General features: G+C 38.7%; 3 protein-coding genes across 5 annotated transcripts in view; 1 reads left to right on the plus strand and 2 right to left on the minus strand.

Annotated features, from left to right (window-relative positions):
* The window catches only part of LOC144650580 (NLR family CARD domain-containing protein 4-like), a 220,886-nt gene that overhangs the window by 72,680 nt on the left and 128,745 nt on the right, over positions 1 to 19,461 (minus strand). The window contains exons 7-8 of one of the 2 annotated variants that reach the window (XM_078510286.1): positions 15,334 to 18,185; positions 3,593 to 8,446 (exon numbers count right to left, since the gene is read on the minus strand). In XM_078510286.1, coding sequence (XP_078366412.1) covers positions 8,396 to 8,446; positions 15,334 to 18,185 — 2,903 coding nt within the window. In that variant the 3' untranslated portion in view covers positions 3,593 to 8,395. Of the gene's footprint in view, positions 1 to 3,592; positions 8,447 to 15,333; positions 18,186 to 19,461 lie in introns of those variants that run through there. The other variant, XM_078510285.1, reaches the window with a different exon arrangement.
* The window catches only part of LOC144650640 (uncharacterized), a 38,584-nt gene that overhangs the window by 8,761 nt on the left and 10,362 nt on the right, over positions 1 to 19,461 (minus strand). Inside the window, exon 1 of one of the 2 annotated variants that reach the window (XM_078510366.1) lies at positions 1,000 to 1,390. The exons of the other annotated variant lie outside the window; for it this stretch is intronic. The gene's annotated coding sequence lies outside the window, so the exon portion shown is untranslated. Of the gene's footprint in view, positions 1 to 999; positions 1,391 to 19,461 lie in introns of those variants that run through there. 2 annotated transcript variants of the gene reach the window in all.
* Positions 3,612 to 19,461, plus strand: part of LOC144650626 (uncharacterized) — a 72,438-nt gene continuing 56,588 nt past the window's right edge. Inside the window, exon 1 of the mRNA XM_078510350.1 lies at positions 3,612 to 3,688. The gene's annotated coding sequence lies outside the window, so the exon portion shown is untranslated. The remainder of the gene's footprint in view (positions 3,689 to 19,461) is intronic.

Consider the following 19,461-nt stretch of genomic DNA (forward strand, 5'->3'; position numbering starts at 1 on the left):
GAAATAATCATATCCCCTTCTAGGAATGGTCTCTAAAATGGATTGCCCCATATTTCAAGAACAGGAGCCCCAAAATCACTACCCCATTGGGCAGTGCATACCCCTATACATGTAGGTATTCTGGGCAAGAAGTTCCCCCCCTTCCCCTCCTCCCCTGGGAAAGTTCCCTTTTTTGCGGGAAAGTGGTGGGGGGGAGAGAGAGTGTAGTTAGGAATTTTACCATCAAATGAAAGATCATTAACTGCAATTGAGTATGGTTTGGAACATATAATACTCTCATTTTGAGGGTGATGCCAAGAAACATAACAGTCATTAATTTGAATGTAGAAGCAAATCTGCCAGTTCACACCGCAGTAAAAGTTGAACAGGATCAAACTAATAGAAGCAAAACATGCACTCAATGCCCCTATCTCTGGGGCAAATAAGTTACAAAAGTAATCCCTTGATATACCATTGTCAGGTGCCCAGAAATTGCCCGAGGATCTAGGAAGGCAGCTGATACCTGCACATAATATTCCTACTCAAATGTAGGAGCATAATGTGTCAACCCCTACTGTCTAAAATAATTTCTCACACCTCGTGATCATGCAGTAAAGTTGGAAGTGGTCAAAACAATAATAATATTTATAATTATTATTAATGCAATATGATGCTTCTAGACATCTCACGTTTCTATAAATTCCATGAATACGACCAAAATAACTCACAAAAAACGTTCACAAAGATTCGATTCTACCATAACCCCACTTTACAAAGCCAAGAGGATTATTTAATTAGAATCCAAACACTCACAAATTAGCTTTAATACAAGCAAATCTTAGCAACTGAAAGCGGAAGTTTAAGCACAACGGTGGAGTTGTTTGCTTCTGTTAAAACAAATAAACTACATCTATTAAACGAGATTAAGATCAACTGCATTCGTTTAATAACCTTTTTGAAGCAAAATGGGCTAAAAAGTCCTATAGTTTAATAAAACTTGGTGAATGAAATCATGCATACCTTGATCGTCCGTTTGGATCACTCACACTTGATCAAAGAATCAGCAAACTTGATAATGGGTGACAGTGTAATCTCATATCACAAGCTTTCTTTTCTCTTTTGAGGGTAACGCTACGTACTGAGATTACAGGCCTCTAAACATGCTAAACTGCCGGGTAAACTGACAACGAAGCGAAAGCGCTTCCACCCACAGAGCGCAGAGAATGCTCGAGAGCCTCACTTCCAAGTATGGGAAGCGTTGATCACGCGGCGGTCATTTAGCCTTTGCCCCAGCCTTTTATTTATTTTACTAATAAGAACTGATTAGTTGATCGCTGCATGCAATGCTTATAATTTGGTTTAAAAATTTTGCAAGAGGTTTTCATATGAATGAAATAAGTACAACTTGGCAAAAACCCGCGCTCCACCTCGCGTGATTTCATTGCTGTGGACACGGACGAGTCACGCAATGATGGTCACGGAATTTAAGACATGCAAATGCCGCGGGCTGTTTCTCTCGAATTTTATAAAATTTGCATTTATTGTAAAAGATAAGTGACAGGAGCATTTTGTAGTGATGTATTCCCTTTCACGTATACCGTATGATTTTGTTTCCCTAGCTCAAGGGTTCCATGACTATTGCATAGCTGAGGTACTGGGTAGTAAAGAGGTTATACGTGAGCGTGATTTTTGGCAAAAATTATCGCGTGACACTTGAAAACAGCTCAAATCTGGCCGTGATCTGTGAATTGCCAGACTACTACGACGCGTGATCTGCTAATTTTGATCCGTTACCGTGATTCGTGATTCCGGCCGAACACGATCGTTTTCTTACTCAAATCAATTAAGTAAGAAACGTTACGAATCATGAAGACATATTATATTGTAGTCTTGTATATTAATCATTATCTTGTATATTGATTTGTATAATGTATTTCTTCATAATTATATTTTTTTGTTTGTGTGGCAAAATAAATAAATAAATAAACAAATAAATAAAATAAAGATACGAAGGATACAAAACGGGGGGGGGGGGGGTACTCTTATATACGGGCAATATAGGTATGTGCCGCGGCATGGTTTTTGAGGTTCTCGGTCCTTAAATAGGGTATCATTTCTGCTCCTTTTAGCACTGTGTTCCCGGAGTGATCCTTAGATAGGGCACCTAAATTATATCAGCTAAAATAAACGCCCAGCTAAACGAAAAAAAGGTATCTTTAAAACTGAACTATCCGTTCAGTGGTATGGTAAGTAGGGGACGTAAAAGAACCCACACACTTATCGTAAAGAGTAGGGCATGGAGTTTTCCGGTGTTATGGTCTGGTCTTTGCCCATCGTGCTGTGAACTGTTGAAATGTTCGGAGATATTAGCTGTACAAGCTACTCTGAAATCCGCGGGTAAAAAAAAATGATGATGATGATGAACCCATCAACTTAAAAAAATCTTCACGAGGTGTTAGTTCAATGACAGCTCAGCTTCCTTTTTCCTCGGTTCTACCTTTAGAATGGGCTTGAAAACAAACCGTATTGTCTTATAAACTTAACCCATTTGGTGGGATCGAAACTGATCTGACCGACGATGAAACAGGCCTTTTTCATGAGAAGTCCCCTTAAAAACCAAGTTTTTAATAAAGGGCATGAACCTGTAGTAGCCTAACCATTTTCCAATAATAACTGAAAACCTTGAAGACAACTGTCCGCATTAACTTGTTTTTTTATGTATATACATTGAAGGCGAGTTTATTTTGGCTATAGTAACTGCTGTTACTTTCGTCTTTTACAAACTAAATCAATAATTTGGCTTCCATAAACGAAATATTTTTAGTAATTTTTCCGTTTGTTTTTTCATTCATTGTATATTTTTTTCCTTGTTACTGAAAAAAAGCCTCCCTAGCCCCTCCCTTTGAGCGGTCCCTGCAACCAAAATAGACAGCATGAGGTTAAAAAGCCAGGATTCTTTGATTGAGCGCTGCAAGTGATACCAGCTTTGGCGGGAGTCGCTGCCCGGAAGTCGCTGCTGCCTTACCAAAGTGTAGCGTTATGTAAGCCCTATTTAATCGTCCATCAACGAAAAAATTGATTTAGTTTAGCTGCATTATAACTTCTCCCTTACTGATATATCAAGTGATTTGTAACGACTTCATCAAGTAAACTGCATATTAATGACTATGAGTAGTAGTCATCCTGCTCGCCTTTGATTCTAAAGTTACTCACTCAATTAATACTGTAGTATTACTGACGTGTGATTGTAAACTTAATGGAACTGATTAAATGCTATAAAGACACTTAAAAAATTGTTCTTGAGTTATCTTCCTATAACCAGCTCTTTTACCCAGTCCCCATACCCCCATGCTCCCTACGAAACAATTGTACGTGTTAAAAGATTAGTAATGATTCGCTACAACAAAGTCATGGCAACATCCAAGGCCCAGTTATTCAAAGGGTGGATAACGCTAACCAATGGATAAATCGCTGTCCAGTGGATAAGGGTTAATAAAAAACATACCACGCTATCTACTGGATAGTGATTTATCCGGTGTATAGCGCTATCCATCTTTTAAACAGCCCGACCCAGGTGTTTAATGTTCATGAATAACAAAAACTGGAACACAAGTTGTCACTGTACACTTATTCGCCTTTATTTATCTCTGGTAGAAGCAACGATAACTTGGCTCATTTATACAAGATACAATACATACACTAATAAAAAGTGTCTTGCGCATTTTCAGCTTTTCTTTCGATATATATTCTACGTATTCGCCACTACAAACTACCTGCGGTCATGTTCTCAGTACACAACCCTTAGCTGAATAATTCTGCAGTTAAATGTAACTTCAATGTCTGTGTACAACCGACATATTTAAATTCTCCTTACGATTCACAGAACCAGATTTTGTTAGTACCACATATGGTTTCAGTGGACTGTGGTCGAAACTTTTAACAATAATTGGTTGAAAATAATCTCACTGACTCTAAAGAAGCATAATTCGGAACATGCTACTAATCCTTCAAAAAAGATGTTCATTTCAAACTAAAGCCAAACCAGTCGCTGCGGTGCGGTGCAAGACGCCTACAGACTGTAAGTAAAACTTGAACCATTTTAGTCCATGATGAGAATGTTAAGTCTCCTTACTATTTTCTTACATTTTCTAGAACTCCACTTGGGAGAATTCGGCTTTTAGTCAACACATCTTTAATTTCCTGAGATGATCAGCTTGTTTATTCTGATAACTTGCCTGACTGAACTTGTTATAAAAATGTAAGGAGAAGATACAAGCTCATCAGTACTGAGGATTGACAAGTAACAATGAATTTTAACACAATACATCTGAATGCAGTGCACTAACACTAGAAAAATCATCATTAATGATCATCTACAATTAAAACACACGAGCATCAATCCTAAATATTTAAATGATATTTGTGAAGTTCCAGTTATATCAATTCAATGAAAAAAAAAAAAGAATTCTTCACATTTACTTCCTTTACTTTTCAGTCAGTATTGGTAATTTTAACTTAAGTGCTATTTGATAAACAAAAGACATCTGACAACTTAGAGCGGTTATTCATTCACTGTCCAAAGTAATCACGTGCTCGCTTCTGAGCTCTGTGATTGGTTCAAAATACTCGTGTAACCTGGACTGACCAATAAGAACAAACATGTTACAGTAGAACCCCGGTAACTCGAACTCTGAAGGCAAACGAAAAACAGTTCGAGTTAGCGGGGTTTTGAGTTATCGGGGTCGATTGAATATTTAATTAGCCAAGTTAATAATTGATATTTTACTGATTTTTCAGCACTTCAGTATACAGTACAGTGCAAATTAAACTTATCTCGTCAGAAACACTAACACGATCATAAATTCTTATGATAAGAGTGGGATAAATGGCTGTCAAATACGTGATCTATTCGTTGCTCTAATCAATGGGCATCCGTGGTGAGTTGCAAGAACCGGAATTCGAGTTATCGGGGTAAATTCGACCCAAATTTTGATCAAGGGAAATATATTTTGTTCGAGTTAGCGGGGTTTTCGAGTTATCCGAGTTCGAGTTAACCGAGTAAAAATGACTGAAAAGTGAGTTCAAATCCAAGGGAAATGGAAGTTAGTTCGAGTTAGCGGGGTTGTTCGAGTTATCCGAGTTCGAGTTACCGGGGTTCTACTGTATTTCCTCAGCCAATCAGATGCAAAACCAAAATCATTAGTGAATTGAGTTGGTGAGTTTTCCCGCGCTTTTCACTGGTTGCAAGGTTTTACTGTGACTTCTGATTGCTTCATTACGGTATTTGGGTGAGTTTTGATTGGCCAGATGTGATTACTTTGAATTTGGTTTTACGACAGTCATTACAAAACTGCTTTAACAATAAACGGCACACAATGCATGCAGAAGCGATGACGTTTAACAAGTCCACGCCTCTTCAATATTTTTCAAAAAACTTAACGTAAATAAAAGTAGCTGACAACTTATGAAGCGTGCCATTTGACTGACTCGCCAGAATCTCAGGAATTTTAATTTAATCTTACAGGAATCTTACAGTTATTTTTAGATATCCTGTTGTTGTTGCGTTACATCTAAGAGTCACATTTCATAAACGACATTCGATACCCGGCGTACGTATGAGCTAGTAGTACTAAGGTCAAACGCCGTCTTGTTTACACCGCTGTGAATGTAGAGCTGTCAGCGCTTCATTGATTTCGATTTCTGTTCACTGATATTCAGAAAATGCACATTAGATTATCTTCAAATAAGCTCACTGTGATCGTTAGATTTTTCGGATGTTTTGGTTATGCGTAGGTTTTCTAATCGAATCCAATAACTGATTTTCCAACTCTCTCCTCACCCGAAATTTCCGATTAACAGCAAGAAAGCAAACACAGTTTGCCGATAATACAAGTTGCAAAGAAGTATTCTCCTTCCCAAATACCACAAGGAAAAGAGCGCTTGCGGTATATGCCACACACAATGTATCAATCACACTGCACAAACTACTGATACTACTGCAGATAAACCAGTTCTTCACAAAACTGTAAAGTTTGAAAAGATTCAGTGAATGGAAGGAGAGGACACTGGGAACGACGGAGGTTGTAATCCAGACATCCAACTCGCATGCAGGCAATAAGCGACAGTCATCGCTTAAAAGTGATATGAAAATGAAATGACTTGTTTTGCTGTTACGCTCGGTGAGCTTTAAAAAAAAACTCACGCCGTCTACTCAACGAAACGTTCGGTTCCGTTTATTTTTTGCTTTGATTTCCCATTGTTTCACTGTGTTGTTTTCTTGCCATTAGTCATGCGATTGCTTTGATTTTGGATTTGCAACACTCAAATGAAAACCGCTCTTAAACGGCCTGACGCTCCCTACAATCCGTTCTACTGAGACTTTCAATAATACACTACCTTGGGATTTGCATTTTACACTACTTTCAATAATGCTCTATCTTGGGATCTTCATTTCACTACCGCCAGTTGTAATTACAATGACAACAATTAAAGAACCTTGAAACAGAGAAACAAGCAAATATCCACCAATCACAAGCCACATAAGTGACCTTCTGAACCTGTTGAAGTTAACTCCTGTTCCCTGAGAGGTCCGCTAAGATGATTGACGGCAGCGAAAAACGCAGCCGATGATAAAACAGGTTCAGGTGTTATTGAAAGGCCCAGTAAACAGATATTCTTCTATCACAGCAGCATTATAAAGAGTTTTACAAACAATTAGTTTTGCTTTGGCATTACATTTGCTTATCGTTAGCAAACATAATTATCCCCCAGTCTCTCTCGTTAAACGTTGGATGTGAAGTGTTGGTGTCGTTTATTCAGCTCTGAGCCTCCATGCTCAGAGACTGAGGGGGGGGGGGGCAGCACGTTCTAAGGGTGGGAGAGAGTGAAAACGGACTAAGTAGCAAAATGACTTAAGTTGTTTTCGCTCGTTTTACACTTCACCCATCCCTATTACCTGCCCTGGGCATCCAAGGATGGCGAACCTCAAAATCATGAAAGTGCGAGAAAACTTGGGTTAATTTTCATCGCGTATCACCTGCAGGCTGTTTACGCAGCACGAGTCATACATCTACGCCGTATTGATCGAGTTTAAATTGAGAGACGAAGAAATAAATTTCAATTTGTATACGTAATTGGACTACATGCTGTCCAATTTGGAAATAATTTGATGAAAAAAATTCCGAGGGCAGCCAAAATTGGACGAGGCCGTAGGCCGAGTCCAATTTGGCTGTCAGAGGAATTTTTTGAATCTAATTATTTCCAAATTGGACAAGCATGTAGTCCGGTTACATATTAATTATATAGCTTGTAGTCAGTCAATCCAGCATAAACAATAAACTTATGTCCAGAACGGGAATAGTAATCAATTAACAACAGTAGGCATAACACAGCACATGCAACTCACTCAAAGCATTGTCTTCACAAATAAAACTTAAACAAAACAGTGCAATTTTATTCACCTGAGTTCGCGAAGCTTGCTACAAAGTGAGTGAAAACAATCAATGAAAGTCGTAAACAAAGTGTCCGAAGAGCTTTACAACTTCTTGAATCTGACATACTCCTTTCCACTATCTCGTTCGTACTTCATCGCCGTCTTTTCTTTTCGAATTTCAGCAAAAACCGACAAAGAATTGCATCTAGCTCATGGCGATGAATATCTGACTTCTTGCTTCGCTTCGCTGCACTTACGTTCACCCAAGTTTTGTACTATTGGAGGTGTTTTGCTCTTGGTTTTTGCTTCTTAGTGTAGCTAGCTCCTCTTCTCGCAACGTAGAAAATTTATCTTTGTTGTTACTATTGCTGAAAAGCTCAAAAGGAATAGAAAAACGTAGCAAACTTGCCTTAGAAAATTCCGCCATTGTCGACTAACAATGCGACAAGTTTACAGGGTTGACGCTATGCGTTGTGCTAATTGGCTAATATCCGTCACGTGTTGTTTTTTCTTCGATTTGATTGGCTGAGACAAAACTGTCCAATTTTTCTTAAATTGGACAGTTTGTGCATTTTACCTGAAAGTCCTAATTGAAACTATCCAAATTTAATCCCAAATTGGACAGTTCTCAGAAATTAAGGAAAAATAGCTGCGCTGACAATATAGGATTTACTGACAGCTATATAATTAAACAAGAAAGTGGTCAGTTGATTACCTTGAAGAACGCATAAGTGGAGTTATTAAAAATTCTGAGCAATAAAGTAATTTCTACCTGTACAGAAAATATATATTAAATATTTTTTTTAGTTCAGTAGTAATCGGGTCGCTCAGTTACCGATCCAACGCATCATGATACATCCAGGACCAGATTTCTTCAGGTTTTTCTGACAAAGAATCCTACTCTGCTTGGGATTTGATCTCTCACTCATCAGCAAATAAAGTATTTGCCTTCTGCAAATAATCCGGTCCCAGCCCACCATGTTTTTATTCAGCCTCTGAGCGCAGTCGCCAGCCACCCCTCCCGACATCCCACTCCTATCAGAGAGAAGAAAAGCGGAAAGTAAAACTCTTTACAATATGACAGTTTACTGTATGGAAAAGGCATTATTTATTCTAGTAACTGAAAACAGCATACGCCAAGATATATTTTCCATCTAATCATTCCTGTTAAGAATCTCAGAAGACTTTCATTGTCCACTTATTATCTATAAGCACAATAGCGTGGCTCGATCCAAATTAACCTGCGATGAGGCGTTCTTTTTTTTTCTGATCGCAGGTTAGATCCAAATAAGAGAAGTGATCAACCTATTTTGTGTATCCTATTATACCACTACTATCACCTAAAGTCCTTTTTGAATGTATTTTTAATTCTACGCAGAAGATATTTGACACAAACAAACAAGGCAGGCTTTTCTGCTTTTCAACAAGGCAATTTAAAGCAGGCATCACTGATTCATCTTCCCTATGTTCGCTATTGAATATGTCTTTAACACTGCTGATAAGAAGTGTTAAGCGTTGGGAAAAGCGTGCAACATAGCACTGGATGTTTAGTGGGAAGCCAACTCTGCGGGCTGATGTTCTTACGCCGCAAAATGTAATAATCGCCGAAAAATGTAATACTAACGCAAATTGTAATAACAATCGCCGCAAAATGTAATAATGACGCAAAATGTAATAATATTGACGCAAAATGTAATAAAGTTGTTAACGCAAAATGTAATAACTTTTTAATGCAAAATGTAACAAATTTTCTAACGCATAATGTAATAACGCAAAATGTAATAACTCTAAAATTTATATATATTTTGAAATCGTGTAGCCAAGCTTAGTGACATTAACTTTTTGCTGTTCGTGTGTGAATTCAGCATTATAGACGTACCATTCCTTTGCTTTAAAAAAAGCTCCGGTTTAACTCAACTTGCATACTCGGGAGGAATATGTGGATATGGTAGCAAGGCTTCTAGTACGATCGCATTGCATGTCTACATGTATGTAATTAACTATAAGACTTTGTGGTCGTAGTCCTACCGTTTGCTCGGTGTAATTAAACCCGGCGTATCACAAACTTAATACGCGTTAAATTAACCGCCCCCCCCCTCCCCCCTTCCCCCCAAAGAAAAAAAAAATTAAATATTGTGGCTCTGTACAGCAATATGTCAACGTTGGAAGGCAACAATTAAGAAGGCTGGGAGAAAGCCAGGATCGCCGCGGTTACTTTTCGTGCCGCGTTGCGAAGTTCGTTGGGAAATCGGGAACTACGTTACGAAGTAGCCAATTACGTTGCGAGTTAGACAATCAAATTGCGAACTTCGGAACAAACTTCCCAACTTTGGCCCGTTTGAACTAAGCATCAGTCAACTGAAACCCCGGCCCCCCGACCCCCGGAACTTAGCGGGAATTTAACGCGTCCAAAGCCGGGATTTAACGCACTTTTAACGGCGCGTTGGCCCCGGTGGGCGGTGGTTTTAACAAAAGGTCAGTAGACCGGGGCCGTGGAGCGGTGATTTAACAGCACGCGATCACCTGAAGCGGGGACGGCAGCCGGGATTTAACATAAAGGACTTAATGCTTTTCTCAAAATGTTCGTTCTAAGGAATCTGTTCTAAAAAGTCTCCACGTTTCTTCCTTGATAAAGCCTTTCGCGACGCCTGGGTTTGTACTTAATGTGTTCGCACGATAAAAATAGACTCATTGTACTTGGATAGTGTACTTTGTACACTATCGTCTCCAAGAAAGTAGTTTCTGTTTCTGAGATTTCAGCCGTGAATTATATCGTAGGGTAAAAGCTGTTTACCTTTAGCAGAAATTCTTCTATTTTGTCTCTTCTTGTGTTCCACATCAGTTTAAAAGACGTCGACAATAAATCGTTTCCAAAGGATAGGCTTATTGGTACTTGTCTGAGTATTTCGTTTTCTATTTTGGCTGTGAAGATGACAGAAGAAACTGCTTGATGTGCTTAAAGATAATCTTTTCCATTGAATTGGAACGTGCTTTCTTGAAAGATCACACTGGGCATCTCTCTTAAAAGCCTGTTAGGTACGGGAGGGTTTCCTTGATGAAATTCCTCGTTTGCTTCGCATACAGTGTAAATGAAACAAGAAAAGCTTTTTTAGTCTGTTTAGGCATGGCAGTGTTATTATCCCAATGAAGTTATTAAAGTCTGTCGCACGAAGCTTGTCGCTGTGCTATCGGCTGAAGTAGATAGTCAACAAAAGCTGAAATACGTTCTTTAGGGCAATCACACCCCGATATTATGGGTCTTCCGGCAGGCGTGTTCATAATGGCTAATTTTGGGTTTTAAATTTGACGAATTTGTGTCTCTGGCCACGATAAACAATTTAATAGGTTTTTGGCGAAAACAAACTACATCAGGTTTCTTTCCGACCTCATAACTATATATGGACAACAAATGAAAGAAATAGATTTTTCAACTTCTGCAACGAAATCAAGATTTTTGTCCGGTTTTTTCCTGAATGATCCTGAAAGTCGATTCGGATGCCCCCGCTATGCGGGGCTTTTAACAGACGTCTAAGCCCCTAGGGCGGGGAAATAAGCCGGGTTTTAACACTTGGTAAATGTTAAATTCCCCGGTAAGTCCCGGGGGCCGGGGAGGGGGGGCGGGGTTTCAATTGACTGATGCATTAAATATTGAACTTCCCAAGTTTGCAAGTTGCCGGAGGAACAAGACACGTTGCTCGAAAGTCATGATTACGTCTGAACTCGTAAACAAGTAGGTGGCGCGAATATTTCAGCGATTCTAGCGGCTCGAGTTGCAAAATATTTGTTTGAACAAGCACGGCGTCAATAAAAAACTTCGGTATCAACGTTCTAACTCACGTACAGCAAGTATAAGGAGCATGTATAAGGTTCGTTGCATCATGTCCTGAAAGAAAACATGTTCATGTTCAAATTGTGTATCAAACATTGCATGATTGGCAATCAAGCTTTCAAGTTTGAAGACAACGTTTCGTGCAAGCGATCATGAAGTTGAACCAAAGTATTCATGATTGAACTGTTGATAAATATATTTTACAAGTATTCTGCAGCCAAAACTCTTTAATGGCTCTAAAACAGCAACTCTTTTAAAAACCTTCCTGTAGTTACATGTACGTTCTCAGAAATCGCCTTGCTTCGCTTAACCATCGGAAGAAAACAAGTATCTTAAAAATAAAAGGTTCTATGATTAACTTTAATGTTGAGCGTGCCGTAAACATGTCCGCGACTTGTATAGTAAAAACCTGCGAGTAAGAACCTATTGTTTTTAAAATTAGCCTAAACAGGTTCTTACATAAAGGGTTATTAACACAAATTTAGGCTAATTAGGTTCTTAATAGGTTCTTAACTGATTTCTAAAGAAAATGTTTCGTGGCATTTGACCTTTTTCTTATATAAAATCTGCATACCACATAGTGTTTATGTAACAATGAAGCACTAATCATTCAGAACATAACATTATATACATGTACAGTAATGTCTTGTCCAAATTATTTTCCCAAACGTAGACATTTCTAATCAATTTTAGATTAAGAACCTGTTTCCAAATTTTAGGCTAAATAGGTTCTTATAAAATTGGTATCTAATTGAAATTTTAGCCTAATAGGTTCTTAAATGTTAGGTTCTCACTCGCGGGTTTTTACTGTAATTATAATTTGTCTGGCTCTAATTCTGCTTCGTACAAAATTAATTTCCCGTGAAGACCCGTGAGCCGCCCAGTTTCATTTGGTTAACAAAATTCGACCAACTTTCTGTTGGCATAAAATTTATTTATCAGCACATCACTCATGCGAAACGTTGTCAGACACTTCAACTTCAAACAAAACGTATGTACAATTTAATTTAAACCTGAAAAAGTTCATGCTATATATGATGCGAGGAGCTAGCGCTCAGAAAGAAGTCGGCAGCAAATTCTACCCGCCAAGCTGTTAGAATTTCACCTGTCACTTGCTAGACCACAAATTTCTTCTTTTATACCTTTGAACTTGTACAGATAAATATTCCGGCAATTTTGTGAAGGAAATGCTTTTTTTTTTCGAATCGAAATGCCCCGCACGCTAATATAAACTATTAATTTTTTATTTTCTGAATCGGTGAATTTTTTTTAAATAATAAAAAATTGACCCCGACCCCGACCCCGAGTCGGCGTTTTACCGACACCCTTTAGTCGGGCCAAAGTTGGCAAGTTTGTTCTGAAGTTCGCAATTTGATTGTCTAACTCGGCTTTTCCCAACGAACTTCGCAACGCGGCACGGTAAAGTAATGTGAAATCAACTGTAAAATGCGTCACCACATTTGGGATCTTCGTGACACCGGCCCTGCGCGTTTCACATTCCCCGGCTATCAAGTTGTTTACAAGATTAGATACACTGGAAGCCATTTTAGTGCGAATTGGCACGATACAGTGGCTTTTCATTGACGTTCATTATTTTACGTTCATCTTTTCGTGAATTATTCAAAACTAATTTTCAAATACTTATTACGTGTACTATTCGTATAAATGGGTTTCCGTTTTCAATAAGTATTTTAATGAGACTGATTTTATTATAAATGCATATTGTTGGGTTCGTGGCATTTTGTTGGTTTTCTCAAATCTACTTGTATTTGCCTACAGGAGAGATCAAAACTCCAGCGTATAATGAAACAAAAAAACAAACAAAAAACCCTAGCGAGCTCAAGTGCGTGAAGTAAGCACTTGCTGGCGCGGATCCAGACCGGTTTCCACCGTTTTAAGGAAATCGGTCAAATTTGTTATTACAAATATATATTTTCAGTGTTTGAGAAAATTTCAAAGTCTTAATATCCAAAAAGCAAATAATTTGTTACCATCCTGTCCGAAAAAGGGCACTTTAGGGAGTCAAAATCTAATTTTTTTTTTTTTTTTTTTTCGGGGAACATGTTCCCCGACCTGGAGGCTCGCCCTTTCGGGAAACGGTCGTCATTTTTCCTGGATCCGCGCCTGACTTGGTTACGTTAGTGTAAAGTACCTAGTTTCAACGTATCTTTCTTTTTTCTATAAAAATTGGCTGCTAAATAGGGTATGGGTGTCCGTTTAGACCAAGCGTTAACGAGAAGGTAACTGGTCATTAGCGAATCCGCTCGTACTCATAGGCAAAACCACCACAATTTAACGGAGAAAACTGGCTCACAATGACATTTCAGCCCCGACCGGTGGGGCATTTGACCGTGCAACTGGCCCACATAGTGGGGAATTTGATCAGACATTTTGAAAAAAGTCAAATGCCCGGGGGTTTGCCAAAAGGGGAATGATCTCGCTTGGAATTGACTGATACATTATAAACAATAAAGAACCGATGTAAAAAAAGCAAGCTGAAACCTCAAATGTCTAAATCAAGAACTACCCCCAATTCCAATCTATTTTCCTATTTAGCGCAGTACGCAGACTTTTTAAAAGCGCTACAAAATAATATTCTTACCTACGATATAATTTTGGAGAAACCTACATTCAAGTGCACAACATAACTGTTGTGGTATACAAAATGACCTATTACAACTTTTTAGCTCGATCCAGGTCAGCAGAAATAAAAGTTATGCAGTAGCTCTCTGGTCGCGCTGCAACAAGCTCCAACTTAATGTGGACAAGTGCAAAGAGCTAACAATAGACTTAAAGAAAATTAAACAGTCTTTTGCTCCCATTTCAATTAATAGTTTAGATCTAGATTTGGTCAACAGTGTTAAGATATTAGGTGTCACCATCACCGATACGTTACATTGGAATAACCACGTTACGGAAATCATAAAGAAGGCCAACAAAAGACTATATTTCATCAAACTACTAAAAAGAGCTTGTGTCTCAAAAAAGGTCATTCTGCATAAGACCAGTTCTAGAGTATTGTGCGCGGGCTTTTCACCATAGCCTTCCAAGCTTACTTAAGCGACGATATAGAACGTGTACAGAAACCGTTTAGTAGCCATAAATTACATACGTTCTTACCACAGGAAAATGTAAATACGTATAACTTAAGAAGTCAATGTCATTTTCAAGCATATAAGGCTCGAACCAATCGTTTTAAACATAGCTTTTTCCCCTCTATGGCAAATTTTTAATATAGTTATAATAGATTTTAATAGTTAAATCTCATGTTATTTTTTAATAATTTATCTCTTTGTAAATTTTTACGCAATTCAGTTTTAGACTGTCATGTTAAAATATCAATTAAACTATCTGTCTATCTGAAAAAAACAACAAAGTAAACTATTTCTTTGGTCGCTATTTCCCATAGTTATGACACCACAAATGCTTAGCTTCTAATGAAAGGAAACAAGTTTGATTCCTCTAAATTTAATAGTTAAGAACGAGGCATACCCCGAGGCATACCCATCGCTATATGAAAAGGTCTTTACAAAACTCTCTTTCTGTCTCCTTTTCTGTCAATATTGTAACATACAGTTTCTACATGTACAATGGTTTCTTAATTTAGGAAAAACTTTGCTGAGTTTAGCTTATGGAGAAACATCATTCGGTGAAAGAAATAAAGAGATTTCATTCATAGATCACAGAGTTCTTTCCAATACATTGCACTGTAGCCTAAGCCAAACTTAACAAAAGGTTTTAGCGACTGAAGATTTTTTTTTTTTCAAATCACCGCTCTTTAGACCTAGCGAAATTTTGTCCTCGAAGTTCTTTTAAATTAACACTGAACCATGTGCTGCAGACGTTATAGTAAATTATTGAAAATTCCAACGTATGGTCTAACTTAATTGTTTAAAAGAGTTAAATTTAAATTCGACGTGACTTATTCTTTCCTTTAAAGTTTTTGATAATTATTCACAAATATGTATATTTCCTTTCAATCAGACCACTCACAGAAATTGTTTTCAAGCAGCTTATTGGGAACAGTACCAAGTATTAGGAGGTACAAGACACAAAGAGAAGATACAAATGTTAACAAAAATAAAACACTTACATGGTAATCAGTGTCCAAGTCAATGTTGATACCACGTACTGCTGTACACAACTCCTCGGCTTCTTTCTTTGTCATCTTAACACCAAGCAGGATCAGTTTCTTCAGCATAGGAATACTGCTGAGATGCTGGATCAGATCACTGACTCCTCGGCCAAGTGGATTGAACCCTAGGTCAAGCAACTCCAGCTCTGGTACATACTTCAGTGCACGGGCCAGTGCTGATACTTCCTCTTCACCCATCTGTGTATCATGCAACCGCAGGATGGTCAGATGACAAACACAGTTTAGATGTTTAGCCAGTTCAATGATCCCGTGACCCAGTGGGTTGAATGATAAATCAAGTTCCTTTAACTCTGTAAGGCTTTTTAAACAATCGGCTAGAGCTGTGACTTCCTCTTCACCCATTTGTGTATGATCCAGCTTGAGCTGATTCAGGGCAGGCACACTGTTCAGGTGTTTAGCCAGTTCAATGATCCCGTGACCCAGTGGATTGAGTGATAAATCCAGTACTTGTAACTTCTTTACATCTTTAAGTGAAGCGGTCAGCACCTTACTCTCCTCACCTCCCATATAGACATCAACCAGCTTTAATTCAGTCAACTGCGGCATGTGATGAAGGTACTCACCCAAAACACTCACACTGCTCAAGGAAGAGTTCCGTGACAAGTTGAGCTTATGTAAGTTAGGAGCCTGGTGCAGTGACCTACCAATGTCAGTACCACACTTTGCTGTTAAATTGATCCCGTCAAGTGTTAAGCTTTGGAGACTCTCACTAAAGGGAATACTGGACACCATACTCTCTATCAACTGGGCATCGGGGGAGAAGCCCCTGACACCAAGGATCTCTACGTATCGAGGACTTGTTACAAATGGCAACACGTTATTCACAACCATGAGATCCTCACTTGTTGGGTTTCTAACTTCCATCTCTCTGACAAATGACAGACAATGCTGTCGAGTCTGCTCCAGTACGTTCTCAGTCAAAACCAACGCTTTAGATCTGCTGTTGTCTTGATTCTGTGACAGGTCATCAATAGGCGTCTGAGGAGGAGACACTGGTGCTGATGTGAGTTCAGTAAGTAGTTCAGTAGGCAGAGCGCCAGTCCAATCTTTAAAAACGCGAGTAAGATAGAAGAACATTTGCTGTGCTTCTTTCTTTAGGAAATAATCTGTTACTAATAGATTGGCGTACCTTTCTACAGTCCTAATCTCCCCTGAACACGATACAACAGTAGTGTTCAAATCACGCATTATAGTGAAATCTTCATAATTCATTGCATTACCGATCCTGAAGTCAAAAAATACATATTTTGGAAAACTGCTAGTCGATTTCAGTAATTGTTCTCTAGCAGCAATAGGAACCTGTTCCTGATTTAGAATTAAAACATAATTAACAGACTCAAGGAACAAAGGAAACACGGCTTCTCTGTCTGAGGCTGGAAAGCAAAGCAAACAATCTAAACTGATAGAAATAAACTTCCTTTGATCTTCTGACAAATCATCAATAGAAGGCGTCTTAGTGAAGTTATACGCCGTGAGACCTTCTTTCTCTCCTATGATCCGCAGATGACTGAGAACAGCACGGGCAGCATCCGATGACAACTCACAAACGAATTTCAGAACTTCAACCATCTTCTCTATCTTTTCAAAAGAGTCAACTTTTGACAGGCAGGTGCCAGTTTCATTCTTCTTGATTATCAGTTGTTGAACGATGAACCAGGCTGCGAGGAACTCCTGAACAGATTTATGGAGAAAATATACGATTTTCTCAGGATTCAGACTTGATACTTTTGAAAGTTGAAAGAAACCTACATCAATAAATGTCTTAAAGACATCGCCTTCAGGCAGTTTGCTAAAGTTGAAATGAAGGCAGTCTTCCAAAAGAGCATAAAATGCCAGTTCTCCTAATTTTGAGAGTTCCTCTTTGTATTCCTCTATGCTTTTAAATGCCTCATCTGAATCTTTCGCAGTCATGTGATCCAAGAGGGTTTGCATAAATCTTATGTAAAGGTCTGCCCGAGATGTGGGTAGTCCTCTACGGTCTTTCTCTTTCCAGAGTAGACACAACATTAACAAGAGAAGTGGTATCTCCGCCATGCTCCGGAGGTTTTGCTTCGACAGGTATTCAACAAGCTCTTCAACTTCTTTTTGATCGCTGAGTAACTTACTCGCAAACTGTTTAACTTGCTTATCACTATCAAATCCGTTGATTTCGAACTGAACATGACTTGGCCTTCTCAGCTCATCCTCTTTCACTGGCCGTGTGGTGACAACAACACAACAACCTCTCAGTTTACTGCCTTTCCAAATCTGAAAAACTGGTGATGATTTTCCAGCGCTGTACTCATCATAGCCATCTAAAACGAGCAGGACTTTCTCCTCGTTCTGACAGACATATTTGTACAAGTTAGTGACCGCCATCGGGTCTTCAGCAGACAACAGTTCAGCAGTGTTTAGGATGGCAGAGAAGTCTTCAATGTCGCAGACGTCTCGCAACTTTATTAAAAGTAAAACATCGAAATTCTTTAAGATTTCTTTCTCACCTCTTGTCCAATCCACAGCAATCTTTTGTGTGAAAGTTGATTTTCCTATTCCAGGTCTTCCATACACGAGAATTCTTTTAGGGATAAAATGACGTCCACGGCCTATAAATATCTCGCTGTAGTCGTTAAGTTCTTCTTTCGTTGTTCCGTCAGGTTTTCTGTCATCTCTCAGAATTGATAACTGTATGTACATGTCATCAATATGCACAGTGTTGTCTGGATCCCAAGGTGTGATTTTTACTTGACTCATGGTGTTGTAAAACTCACGAAGCTGTTTCTGACTCCATTCCAAAAAAATGGCTGCGGGACCTGTTCATAACAAACGAGAAGTAAACACATCGTAAATTTCTCTGTCAAGTGTCAATGCTGTTCACATAGCACGAGGACAAAGCAAACTTTTGACATGGTAAAAAAGAAAAGTCTGCATTCGAGCCTAGTGTCCCATCAGGCAGGAGCTTATCCCAGTTTCAGTGGCATGAAGCGACTAGGAGTACATGTATATGTTACAGGTCAAATTTAAATTCAGGTTAATTTTTTTTTTAACCTAGGAAAGAGGCACTGTGAGAGTTAAGCATCTTCCCCAACAACACAGCACAATGACACCGACCAGGGCTCGACCCTGGACAGCTTGATCCAGAGTCCAGCGCGCTAACCATTTAACCACCACGCCTCCCACCACTTTTGACATGGACCATGTGAAAATTGTTCGTTGTATCTTTTGTAGCGTTCTTCCGTTTATGTTTTCTCTCACTTTCTGTTGTGGTTATGTTGGACATTCAGTCCCCTTTGTGCACGTTGAAAAAGTTTCCAACTACATGTCAAAAACTGTTAAATAATGGTGGAAAGATCCGACCCAATTCATCCTAAAGTGCTTGTTTTGGCGTGCTTTCCACCCGCTTTCAGTGTTACATACATTGCGGCTTTCTGTTGACATCCATCTTTTGACGTGCTAAACAAACAACACGGATCAAAACCCACCAATCACAGCCCACTAGCATGACCTTAATTCTGAACTTGTGGGCTCATTTGCATGAAATAAACACCTGTATTCATCGGTTTTGATTGGCTCATTTCAAACAACACATCAAAAGATGATGTCGAAAGATGGATGTAGAAAAATAGCTATGTACATAACACTGAAAGCAGATGTCAATTGCTAGACTTTTTCTGACACTTTATGTCGTGAAGTGATAATGACACAAGTGCTGCAAGGTCCATCAGCACAACTCTTTGCACATTCAAAAGTCAATGGGTTTGTTAATAACTTACCAATTGCATCTGTGGATCTATAACTTTCTTTAGTGCTAAATGAGCTTGTTAAATAAGGCTTTTAGTTGGGGGTATATAAAAGGGCTTATTAGCTGAACTATCACTGCTAAAATCTGACCGTCATGATTACAGCTCAGCCACCAGATGTTAGGAGTTGACTTGAGTTATAATACAGGACACGTGAACTTAATTTTAACTTAAAGACCAGCTGCAAGTGTAAATATTGTATATCAGGTATTTTAGCGACATATTTTTTAGCACAATTATCATTTTTTAAATCTTAATCCAGGGTGTAATAATTAGTTTTAGTATGGGT

This window comes from Oculina patagonica, chromosome 4 (genome assembly GCF_052425735.1).
Source record: "Oculina patagonica isolate OP01 chromosome 4, crgOcupat, whole genome shotgun sequence".
Lineage (NCBI taxonomy): Eukaryota > Metazoa > Cnidaria > Anthozoa > Scleractinia > Oculinidae > Oculina > Oculina patagonica.